The 13,482-nt window shown below is 37.9% G+C and overlaps 1 protein-coding gene across 1 annotated transcript in view; it reads left to right on the top strand.

The window, feature by feature from the left end:
• Positions 1–13,482, top strand: part of PTPRN2 (protein tyrosine phosphatase receptor type N2) — a gene marked incomplete at both ends in the record, with an annotated part of 658,801 nt that overhangs the window by 166,026 nt on the left and 479,293 nt on the right. Inside the window, one exon of the mRNA XM_082499676.1 lies at positions 3,563–3,676. Within this exon, the coding sequence (XP_082355802.1) occupies positions 3,563–3,676 (114 nt within the window). The remainder of the gene's footprint in view (positions 1–3,562; positions 3,677–13,482) is intronic.

The raw sequence follows: 13,482 nt of genomic DNA, 5'->3' as shown, positions 1-13,482 counted from the left end.
CTATCAGTTGTATTTTTTTCACTAGAAGTTGATAAATATTCAGTGTAAATACATGTATCATGCTCCAGGATATTGTCTCTATTAAATCTGCCACTATTTGAGATCTTTCTGGGCACCTGGGTTACGTTCGATTTGTGTGTTTTAATGTTAACATCTAACTTTATAATATATATTTGTCAAAATTCAAGATTTTAAATAGCAGCTTGTAAAAATTTATGCTTGGATTTTTTTTTTTTCAAATATTAAACCTATTAGTAAAATAGCCAAATACATAAAGGAGCATCTCACTGTTTCCTTGGGTATATTATTCTTCTGTTTCAGTCTCTTTTTTGGAAACACGTGTAGAAGCCGTCTAAAAGTCAACATTACCATGCTGTTAACACAGATGTTTCCAGGTCTAAGTATAACATGTAAGATATTACTATGGAAATTTCGGATACTCCTTTTTGCTAATGGTTAGCAAATGATAGCACTTTAATAGCAACCATATGTGTATCTTGATCGGTTGTCTCAACCTTCCCTCATTCTGGGCATGTGTAAAGAGCAGATGTCTTTTGCATATTACGTCCCTTCTCAGAATACAATTTTAATCAAAGTTCAGTATGAACACACTCTTAAAGGCTATAGGCATACAGTGGATGGCGGTTATTAAAGCATCAGTCATGCTTTGAACTTCCTCAGCCGTATGACATTTACTGTAAAATCTGGGAGCTTTTCCATTCTCCTTTTTGCTTCGTGACGACTTTGGGGCAATTGACTCGTTAGAGGCTGTTAGAGGTCAAACGGGTGCACGAAAGGGTTCTCGGCCACCAACACACTGCAACAGACCCCTGTCGCCCTGCGCCAGCGGTGGGGGCACCTGGTGTGGAATGACGCACCACGTATTTACTCACGGTAAAGATCACAGAGGCTTTGCATAGTCCACGGCAGACTAGGCTGGGCGGTTTTTAAACATTAGCTGTAATTTAAGTGAAAATGAATTTTTGTGCTGCACCAAAGCCATTTCTGAATTTGGGCCACGTCTGCTAAATAGATTTCTTGGAAAGAAAAAGAGGGAGAAGTCTGACAAATATTTTTTGTTCCCCACAATCTATGTAATTTTAAGAAGGTTTAATTAAAAGGTACCCTGAAAATGGAATGCTTAACCTCAATTTAATTTTTCAGGTTTTAAATCTTGCCACAGAAACCTTGCAATCAAAAAAAAAACAAAAAACAAAAAACCAAAACCAAAAAAACCCAAACAACCCACAACACAAAAACCTCACACCCAAAGAAACCAACCCCAAACAAATAGAAAAACCTGGGAGAAGTCCTGACTTTTTAAAAAAAGCTACTGAACCGAACTATGAAATCTACTATTTGCACAACTCCAGTCCAACGGTAATCCCCACTATAAAGACCCTCTGTATTTTAGAGATGGTATTTGCCAACGGCTCCTTGGGGCATACGGCTCCCTCTCAACTCCCCGAGCGTTGTGTTTAGCAGAGCAGAGCACCGTTTGTGGTTGCAGCCTGTGCAAAGCTTATTATGCCCATATTTCAAGTACAAAAGCCAAAGGAACTTGCGGTTTCTCCCTAAGCAGTCCTAGTGGGTTTAGATAGATCGTATGACGCAGCTCAGACTCATGCGCTAATTGTTAATTTGAGAATTTAAATAGGTTTTGTTCTATTCAAAGGCGGCAGGCTAAAGGTTTCTGAAGATTCTGGTTTTAGAAAGCAAGGTTAGGTCTTTTTAGAGTTTGTGAATGAATTAGCTTTCGAGTTGTCTTTAAATGATGCTTAATACAAAAAACTTTAATTCATGCTGAATACGTACGCTTTTCTGGACTCGAAAATAAGATTATAATTATTTTTAGGGTACGTTATCTTTTAAAAAATCATAGAATGTTAGTTGTTTCTATAAACATAGAATTTGTCCTAATTATTTGTAGCCGGTAATAGTGGTATTCCAAAACAGAGCTGGCTATTTCAAGTCATGTTTCATTTCAAACCATCTCGTTCTTAAACACTAAAATGTTCTTCCATTCCTTTCTGAATCAGGACCGTATTTATTCCTATTACCCCTCCATTTGCAAGTGACTGATATTTATATACTTTGCTTATTTCTAACTGCAACAGGTTTTTAAGCGGAGGTGAATATTTTAGTCTGCTGTTAGGCTGCTTTATACATCATATGGCAGAAAAACAAACCAGATCTGTGTATGCGGTTTCTAAATTAAACCTAGTTTCCAATAACAAAATTAGACTCAGAGGTAAGTTTTTAATTTGGATTAACGTAATTTGGCAGTTGTAAGTGACAGGAGGATTGGGAAGGCAAAGAAAGCAAAAGTTGGCTAATTTCAATGAGGTATTTGTGTTTAACAGCGAAGGCTAATAATGCCCTTTTTCTGCATCCTGGATTGTTTTATATTCTTTTATGCCATTATTTGTGTTTAGTGAACAGCTGGGCCAGTAGTTCCCATTTGTAGCCTTTTAGCTCTGTGAAGTAGCAGCGAAAGTAATGGACGTTTGCAAATTAATACTTACCGTTCTTTTCTGCTAATCTGATGTAACTCTCCTTTTTGAGCATAGATGTAATATCAGAGCAGAAGTAATTACTGTGTTAAAACTAGTAGTGCAGGAGAATATTTTGCTAATTAAACTTGTTGCATTTAAATTGCTTCCTTTGGATCACTGTATAGAAGAGAACCGTTTTGAACAATAAATGGAACCACTTTCTTTCTCCGAGGCCTGGAATTGCAGATGGTCAGATTGTATGTGAAGCACCTAGGCTCTGAATTAGTCCTTTGTATGAAAGGGAGAAAGGTAATTTGAATGTTTGAACTGCCTGTTCCTCCCACACATACACAGGAAGCTTGTCTCAAAATGAACAATTCTCTAAATAAAGACTAATAAGAAGCTAAATTAATTAGAAGGTGTGATTTGAAAAGACATTGATGAGAAGACTCTGTCATTTTAGACAAATGGAATGGAGCTAAATAAATTAGGCCACATTAATATCTCATTGTTCTGTGAGCAGCTTTCTTTTATTGCATTCATTAGAGGGTACTTCTTGAAATGAGCCTTTACTAGCCATTATGGATTCAGTTCTCATTTACCAATGCCTAACACACAGCTCCTGCATTAAAAATGTTTCAGCAAATCCTCATTGTTTCTGCAAATTAATATTTATATTTCTGGGTGCTGCACTTTTCATCTGTAACATAGTAGGCACTGAACATTAATTTTTTTTTCCCACCGAATAAACTCCCGCTGAGTAAAGAAGTGTTACATTAAGAGATTTGGGAGGCAGAAGCCTGAAATTAGTTTATAAAATAACCTGTATGCGACTTCGTACGATAGAATCTTCCTCCAACTAATATTCTTTCCAGTATTTATTTATTTGGGTAGAAAATACACCGTCTCGTGACTTCAGTAGTCCTTTGATAGCTTTTTAAAGTGTCTTTTAAAAGGTTCCTTCAGTATATAATTAGGATACATTGGAAATGCGCATCTCATCACGCATTTCTACCTCTAAGAAAATGAAACGTATAGTTTTCCTTTTCTTTTTCTCTCTCCTGCAGACGGAATATTTGGGAGATGTCAGCGAGTGCCAGCAATAGACATCTATAAATATGACATTTCACCCCCTGTTCTTCAGCGCCTAAGGATCATCCTGGAGAAGCTCTCACGCAGAGGTATAGTAAAAACTCTGGAGTAGGGTTCGTTGCACTGGGGGTTACAATTATTTTGTGCTCCCTCTGTGGTGACGTCCTCAGAAGTTTTCAAACGCGGTGTGTTTCAGGCCCAGTAGCGCAGACTTTATAAAAGTAAAAAGCCTTATGACTCACTGAATCCACAACAAGGACTTGGTGAAGCAGTTTCAGGAGAGGTGCCTCCTCTTTGTGCAGCGCATATCTGTGACTGACACTCTTTACAATAAAATTGTAGCGTCTGTGAATGCTGGTGTCATATAAATAAATCAGCAGGAAGGAAAAATAATTTGCCAGGTATAGTTTTGCAGCACGCATGGGCAGAAAGCACACAGCTTCTAGCGAGCTAGAAACAGTTCTTGACTTTCTATTGAATTCATATAAGTAGAACTGCTCTGATTTCATTACAAGCTGCCTCTACGGTGTTCCTTTTAATTTTTATTCAGCTTTCTGAAGTTAATCTCTGTGTGCTTTCCAAAGCCAGAAAGGATGTTCTAGCTTCTGAATAGCATAACTTGAACTAACAAATCGAAACTTGGGTAAAGTGAAAGCCAATAAGCTGAACATACTTTTTTCGGTACTAATACGTGAAATATACCTCTATTGTAGACAGCCGCAGGGCTAAGAAATCTTTGCGATCTAAATTGTTCCAAGAGGATTGTTGGAATGGTTAATTTTGCACTTGCATCATCTGTGTGGGTGTTTGTTCCTAAGTACTTTCCAGTTATAATCTCAATTGCAAGCTAGTATTATTGTATGAACGTGATGCTAGTCTGATTATAACCAAAAATTGATTTCTTGGAAGTTCATGACTATACTTCGAGGCTGGACTTCTAGTTTGGAAACCACTGATCTAGAGGATTCCACAAATTTCCAGGGATTTATTTCCTGTCCAGCAGCCCATCCAAATGAAGGAAACTTGACAAAACTTGATTGTAGTAACTCCTGGTTGATTAAGAGTTGTATGTGAATAGTACTTGTGGCTCTTTCACTTGTCATTTTCTAAAGGCTAAGTTATGCAAGAACATTTATGAAAATACTATCAGGGCAACATTGTGTGAGTGGAAAAACTAGTATCTGCTCTCTTTGGATATAATGAAGAAGGGGGGCAAAATTCATCTCACTAAGGCACCTAAATTGATCACGCTTGCATGGAGAACCAGCACTCATTTACATTGCCCAGGGATCAGCGATGAGTCCTACGTAAAGCTTCCTCCACGAGGATGTCAGAGGTGAGAGACCTGCAGGAGACCCCTGCCCTTCTGGAGGGGCGTATGTGGAAGCTGGTGGGATACCTCAGGCCATCTCAAATACCTGTCTCCCCCTCCCTGACTACCATAAGGTTTTGGTTAGTTCAACAGAATTCATGCGACCTCCCCCTACTAAGTGCTTCTCTGATGAAGAAACCGACCTCCCCTAGGATCTCTGTTATCGGCAGCCCACCTCCCTGGGTGTGTCTGTTGCAGTAAAATACAGTATGCTTTTTTTAAGGAAACTTGGGCACTGAAATTTGGACTTATCTCATATGTTTTCATAGCGAGAGAATGCTGAAGAACGCACAGATTGAAACCATGGTGAAGAATGAAAGTACTTTTGCTTTTATCGTTCCTTACTCATGACATTTAGAGGTGCATACACAAACGTGTATATTCTTTGAACCGATGTAAAACTTTTGCAGGCGGTTTTTGTGGCCTTTGGGTATCCCGGTGATGAGAATCTTAAATATATCTGTAAAAGATAATAGAATGTTAGAATGCCCTTGTTCAAATGATTGATGTGATAAAATCACTTTTTTCTTTCTTTTTTTTTTTTTTTTACTCTCAGTATCCTTGGCAAACTCGGAAATGTTTAGTGAGGACAGAAATATGGAAGGAGTAGAATCAATACAGGCTATCAGATTAGTGGATTACTGACATCAGGTGGCTCAGGGAGAAGACTCCGCTGTTTGCTGGTGCTATCAGATGTAATACATCCAGCCCTTAGGTCATGTTTGCTGGCTGTGATGGTAACTTGCACAGTTAATGCTGTTCTCCTGCAAAGTGTGCGCAAAACATTATGACCGTTTCTGTAGCATAGATAAGAAAGACATTGTTAAGCTCACACGAATGTTTCGGGTAACCTCAAGAAAGGGCTTCATTTTTCCAGAGCTCTTATTTCCTTTATCTACGTAATAACCAGTTCTTGTCCTTTCCAAAGAGTACTGGTTACCTCCACTTGGTGATGTCCAGCTTCCCTGGAAGGGGTAAGGGACAGCATCTCTTCTCTCTTTTCTGTAAAGAAATGGAAAAATTTCTCTTGGAAGACTGTATAGTCGGTCCCACGATAAGTAAAACTTTTAATAACCTCTGTATTGAACACTGTCTGTTTACATCAGAAATATCTACAGTTAAGGACCAGATACTTCGGAGGTTAACTTGAGCGGTTTTCTAGGTTTTTATTTATTTGTTTGTTTGTTTATTTATTAACATGACTTAGTTTTTCTTTTTTGTTGCCTTCCTGATGTTGTCGTGCAGTATTACTAATCTCATATTGTTTTCTAGCAATAGTCTATTGATATCTTTTTCCACAGGATGAAAAAAAAAATAATTCCTAGAAAGCCTCATAAAATTTATGTCCTCTTTCTTTCCTATTTGTTGATCACTTCTAAGTCATATTCGCCTATAGCTGAATCAAGGTCCAAATAGAAGACTGCGTGGTCAGGTGCTATAAAACAAAGGACAACGTGACATGCATAGCAAATAGCATTTGTGTTTCTGTCAGCTCAAAATGTTTACTACAATAGGAAGCATACTACAGAGGCTTGGATGAGTGACACACTTGATGATAATCTGTTTAATAAAGGACTTTGACTAGAATTGAATTCAGGTTTCATAATGATACAGTTTTTATGTCTTCCTTTACACGCTGAGTCTATCTTTGTCTACGCTATCTACTAGTAGATTGATGATAGAAATGAATGCCTTGGAATATTAGACTTTCCTACAAAGAAATCATCTGTTAGCATTCGAATGCTCTTGTTCGTGGCATTTTCACTCACACTGTCCTTGAGTCAGTCATATCTTTCAACATACGCTTCATCAAGAAGATTTTCTGAAGATTTAGTTTTTATATATATGACTATTTGTACAGGAAAAGCCCTTCTCACAGTTGCAGAAACATGATGAATCACTTTCTGAAATTGGTAGTGCTATAATTTATAATTTATGAGGAATTGAAACATTTCTCATTGTCTGATAAACAGAACAGTCGAAACGATGCTGTTTAGATAGGACTAAATCATTGGAAAAGGGGAATGAATGGAGTATCAGCACAGAGGGGTGAATGAGTACTGCCTGAAGAAAATGGAAATATTTATCCCTATGGTTGATCTTCTGCGTCCTCATCGGACTTGGGAGAAGATACTTCTTGGAATATACCAGAAATGATAAATCATCTATACACTTCCGTGTTTGAGCTAAAATGCACAAAATACTTTTTTTTTTACTTAAATGGAATTAATAGATTATAAAATATTTTGGGGTTTTTTGTCCCAACAGTATTATCATGGAGGCAAAGTGATCGCATCGCTAAGATTCTTAGCAAGATTGTGGAAACACAGTTTCACGCTGATGGTTGACCTGCAAGACTAGAAGCATGGAAAATGTGATAGGAGGACCAATCGTGGTAGTTTATAATTCAGGCATGAATGCATAAATAGTACTTGAAATATCAGCATAAGCAATAATAAAAGGGACCAGTAGTGTTTCTCACCTTGCTTACCCCAAGAGGGATTTACATTTGTTTCATAAGATAGTTTCTAACCAGTGATTCAAACTGGCTGATAACTTGGTAGTAACTCTGTGAAAGTGCAGCTGCCATAGCAATGAGCATTACCAGAAGAGGTCAAAGATGGAGCCTGGAGGGGACACATCCTTAAAGACATCAGAACAAGGGTATTTGCTCAGGGTCACAACAAGTGTCCATCTTACTTCGGATTCTGCCTCTGGGAGTGGCCGCTGTGCGTGGTTAGGGAAAAATGTAAGGAAAGTTCAAGCATACAGGAACATTTCGCGGTGTTTGTACCTTCCCAGCGATATGTGCTTGGTGGCACATGGATCTCTTGAGCTAGAAGTCATATTTTTGTGTTTGCTGGATGTCTGGTGAACACTGCTTCCAGCACAGTTTGACAGGATACCGAGTATTAGAAACAAGGCATTTTAGGCTAATCATCGGTAGTTTAGCTTCTGTCTTCTGTTTTACTTAAATTTTAACGAAATTACAGTGGTTGTCACTTTACTGCAGAAATAGTGCAGCATGCCTATTTGGAAAATAAATCAGACACGTTTTTGGTTTTGTATTTTGTTTTTTTTTTTTTTTTTTTTTTATGTAAGTTGGAGTCATCATTAAATGATTCCTGAGTATGCTTGTTGCTAGTTAATTTTTACTATAAGACATTTTTGTTCTAAACTTTACTTTCAAGGAAAGCAATTTCTTTTACTTTTATGAAGAAAATCCTGCTTCAGATATCCAAATATCAACCGTATTATTAGGAGAACCAAAAAGAGTAGGATACACTTTTAAATTAATTTAGCTCAAGTCAGCAAGATATTCTTGAGAGGCTCATGGGCTGTGGAAATAGGCAACAGATTTACAGACTATTTGAAAAACAATAACGCTTTTTTTCTCGTTTGTCTTCTTTGCAACCCAGAAGGCTCTTGACAGGGAGAAAAAAAATAATATTTGTTCTAAATTAATTTTAACCAGTTAAGTGTAAGGTGATTAATATAACTTTGCTGGAAATAATTTTATAGTCTTACAGCAAATTTGTTTTAAAAACTAAAATGATTTACAATCAGTTAACTTGAAAATTGAAATGAATGTGACTTGTCACATGCAGCTTGTGAAGTACGAAAGGGTTGCTAAATATTTCAGTCAGGACTATTTTTCAAGGCAAAGTATCATTTGTTACTGCAACGAAGGTAACGGGCTTGAAAGTAAACCTTTATAAGCTCAGTTTTGAAATAAACATAAAAGGAATAATGCAGTTCTTGCACATATTTGCAAGGTGATTATCACATCATTATGGAGGCATACAGAAAGCTGAAAACAACAGAGGTAGGAGAAAGCAGTTTTTTCTTTAAATTCAAATATTGATATAAAGGAAGGGAAACTCTTCTTTTGGCCTTCGGGAAATAAAAAATAATATAGTTTTACTTGAATAGAGCAGTGAGTTTACATCAAATTTCCCAGGCATCAGCTTGCTCCAGATATCTGTGTACTTAAATTCTTCTCCTAGATGGCTGCTGAAGCCAGGAATTGAAGCATAAACCCCATGACATGCTACACTGGAGGAACTCAGCCGGGACTGCACGTATTTACCTTCTCCTGGTATCGCTGTCACGCTGCCTTAACCTTTTGGCTCAGTGGACAATAACACACTGAAAAGGTTGCAAAAAATTCCCGCCTTTGTTAAGTGCTAAAGCACCGCTGATATTTTTTGGTCTTCAAAACCTAAATAGAACTTCAGAAAACTAAGAGTGAATTTCAGAAAAAGGAAGAATTATTTTATAAAACAGCAGAAAGAATACGCTTTGAAGTCTGCTTACCGGACATGATCTGATATGGCATTGATTTACTCTTTGCCATATAAGACATTTATGAAAAATGTTCTTTCCAGGAAACTGGTATTTGTGAAGAATGTATTTGTGTTACAAATATTGATCGTAGGGGCAAAGCAGATTCTGTGTATTGTGGGAAAGATACTTGAAAGCGCAGAAGAAAACTTTTTAATAGATATTTAGTTTTATCTGCTTTCATAACACTTATATAAAGCTTTTTGATTTTGCATCACTTGAATATTGTTTTTTTTGGAAGATAGGTGTGTCACCCCAATAGCATCATATTCCTTTTGTTTAAAAAGAATGATCAATCAGAGGTTTTACTTGTGTTTTGATAACATATTAACTAATATGTTTGATAGAAAGGAGAAAAGGTCTGCGTGTCTCCTTTGTGTCATGTTTCTGTCGACTAGCAGTGACAATTGCTGACTGGGATCAGAATGCATGAAATTCTTTGCGGCCCAGATAACTTTACAGCTCTTCTTCTGAAGGAAACATAGAAATTAGTGGTAATATAATGCAAATATCAAAGGCCGTCGATCAATTCCTGCCTTGCCGCCTTTGTTTTGAAGATCTCTGCGGCACCTCATGGATTTTAACCTCTGCGTTAATGCTCAGTCTTTTCCATGAAGCTCTCCGCGCTGGCTCTTCCACAGTTTATTGTCTTTCTGCTCTGTGAAACTTGGAGACCGTCTCTGTTTCTTCCTCCTGTGGAAGAAACTAAAGATGTCTCCTCTTGTTCCAGTTGGAATTCACTGAGCGAGCTCGCCAGGCCTCCTCGGGATGGCCGTGTTCGAAGTATTAGACTGAGCAGCAGCTCAACAGCAGGAAGTCTTTGTATTTGGGTTATTCGTTAACATGCTGCCCTGTTGGTGATGTCACCTGTTGCTCTGAACTTCATTCTTACTCTCAGATCATTCTTTAAAAAAATTAACACCTTCCACAGGACCATTGGACTGGGAATATACTGGGTTTGAAGTGATACGGGTACGTAATGTATTTTAAAACACACTTGAAAACACAGCAATCAAATTGCAGTTCATTATCAGTTGTTCCCACACTTGGAATGTCAGCAAATATCAATTCGAGCATGACATTACCTCTTTAGCTGCTGTATTCTCTAATAACGCTAGGCTTAGAAACTGTGAATAACAATATAGCATATCCAAACCAATTATGCCATTTTGTACCATTAATCTATAATTATAGCACATTTACATAGGCAACATAAGACTGGTTTTTATCGTTGCACTACCAGTGTTTTCTTCCTTATTTGTTTATTACTAGGGAATTTGTTTTCATTTCCTATTTCTATATTCATTAGATTTCTTTATCTACAGATTTTATCTCTGTCTAGATTGCCTCACATTCTTTTAAGATATCAACTCTTGATGACACCTAGTGTTTGACATATTTTTAGCTTCATAATAGGTACTCTAAGTTCTGAAACATTTAGGCTTACTTTTTCAAAATCTTGATTTTTATCTTATTCATACAAAACCTCAATAGGTAGATTGTGTCCCTCATAGTACACCATGGCATGATTGAAGCTTTACCTTGTTTTTGTTATCAGTGTGAGTTCCCACAAAAGTTCTTTTTTTCCCTTTACTAAACAGGAAAAAAAAATATACTTTTTTTTTTTTTTGCTTAAGATGTTTTCATTCTTTATCTTATGGCTTTGGCAGAGTGTTTCTGACAAACAGCAGTTTCCTTCAAAGGCTGGGTGATGTAAAATCTCTATTTTAATTCCACTTGTGTTTTCTTTCATGCTGATTCTTAGCATATACTCTCTCTGCTTCACAAGTTTCTCCTGTTTTGTTTTGCCTGTACATATGTGTATTGTCATGCATATACAGTGCAGTTCATGATAATAAAATCGTACTTTTCCTCCAATAGTTGTGCATTGCTCAGTTTCTCTTTTGAAGCTTCTCACAGTCTTAACATTGCAAAAAGGACTTTCCCCCCCATTTTTAGTCTTTTATTCCTATTGCTGTCTGGTTTATAATTAAGCATTGCACAGACCTGCACTGCATATTTAACTAAAGTGTATCCAGTCTTTTAGGAAGGCTTTGAATATTCTTCCTCTGACAGCATGTGTCAAACATACAGCTATTAAATTTCTTTTTTTTTCTTTACCCCATTTTGGGGTTTTTTTTGAATGCATTATTTCCACATTTCTTTAGCATGGTCAGATAGTTGCTTTTCTGTTCCTTGTTTTACTTGTGAACTACCCAACAACACAAAACTGCATAAGGCTGCTGAGTCTGCAATGTTTGAGAAATTTACCTTTTTGTTCCTTTAAGCTTTCTGTAGCTCCACTTGCTTTCATAAAGAGGCAGAATTCCTGCCGAAGCATCCTCTAGTTGCTTGATACATTCCTAGAAAGCTGTGTTGAGTCTTTGGATGCACCTCCATATTCACTATTCTATTACTTTATTCTTTGTCTGATAAAAAATTGCCGTTAGAGATGGAAGCACTCTCTGCCCATCTATCACTCTCCCTTCTAGTAGTTTTTCATATGTGTTCCCCGTTTCAGCACTATTTCACCAGACTTGAGCTTTTCATGTGTAATAAATATCATTAAATGCTTTTCTGGAAAACCACTGGCTGTGTAGAGGAGCAAAAGTGCATTAGTGTCACCACCGGGGTAAAATCAGCTGTTACCCCTTTGTTTAGAAGCAGTTGGCTGTTGCACGCGGATGTTACAGCCAACGCATTCTTTCTCTATTTTGGAGCCGGTCATCCCCAGCCTGCGTTGTACCCGGCTGACCGGCCAAAAGGGCTACCAGAGACACACGGAGAGGAGCCTCCGACACTGCAGAAAGCGCAGGGGGTGTCATACCAGGCACGGGGAGAGCACGTGGTACAGGGGAATGGCGCAGGCGCTGTTCTGAGCTGAGGGGACTGTAGTAGCCACACGGGCTCAGGCTGCTGACACCTTTTTTATAGCTGAAAAGGAGTTGACTTAAAAAGGCAGTGGGTGGAGGGAAGAGGGACTGTCGAGTTTTTTTCTCCATCAGGCTCCAGCCAGCTGACAAGCAGCAACTGGTTTGAGTCAGTGTCCCAGATCTGACCCTTGAGAGTGCTACTTACCCTTATAGATACCATCCCATCACCTGACTTAATTGGTGGCATGATTAAAATGTTAAAAATATGAAATTATGTAAAAACAATAGAGATATGTTAGCCTTAGCCAAGAATTTAAATCCATAATCACAGTTTTATTTAATCATGTTTTATGTTGTGGTTTTTTGTTTTGTTTTGTTTTGTTTTGTTTTTTCTCATGGCGTTGTAAGGGCCTGGTTGGTAACACATTGGAATATCTTTGCTATACTTGAATGTTAAGAAACAACCATGGGGAAGAAAAATTCTGCGCTAGGCGTGGCAGTAAAGGAATGGAAGGCAGGTGACACACAGTCACAGATGAGACCCGTGCCTGTTTCTATACAAGCCCAGTTGCACAACCTGAAACTCACTGCAGCACGTATGGCGTCTTGGCTACGCAACTTTCTGAGTTTCCAGGCGGTTTGCGTTTGCTGAGCTATTCCAACCAATATATATTTTGCAAAAGATTTTTTTTCCCCTCTGCCTTCAAGGAGCTGTTATGTTTCCCTTTATTGCTATATTTGCAAGGTGGGATCTTTTGACAGGGTATTTTTCACAAACTTTAAATTCCACATGGGTCCTTATTGAGAGCTGTTAGTTTGTGCCCTTCATGGTGAATGACCAATATGTAATACCACATATCTGTCCATAGTGAAAAAGACTTTCTGCGAAATTACTAGGGTATGTTAGTGTATAATTTGTGATAAATTTGTGATAAATAAAGTGAAAGGTTTAACAACTACAAGTCAAATAATGTTAAATAAATGGAAGTGCTTAGATGAATCACAGACGTGCTGGTTAGATGGGACCTCTGGAAGTTATCTAGTTCAGTTTCTGGCTAAAACTGGAAACTAAATCAGGGTGTCTCCTTGAGTCTTCAAAACTTCCAAGGAAGGGGATTTTAAAACCCTTTGGGTTTTACCCGAAGTTTGACCTGTTTGACTAGCCCCTGAGAGAAAGAGGTTCTTACCACGTCCAACACAAACCTCCCAAACTACAACTTGTGGCTTTTGCCCCTTGTTTTACTATCAGCCAAAAGTAGGAAGAATTTGACTATGTCGTCTTTTCAAGTACCCTGCATGTTGCTGC

The sequence above is a fragment of the Vanellus vanellus genome (assembly GCF_965231255.1).
Source record: "Vanellus vanellus genome assembly, chromosome: 2".
NCBI lineage: Eukaryota > Metazoa > Chordata > Aves > Charadriiformes > Charadriidae > Vanellus > Vanellus vanellus.
Note: the sequence above shows the minus strand (reverse complement) of the source record. Positions and strands in the feature narration are given on the sequence as shown.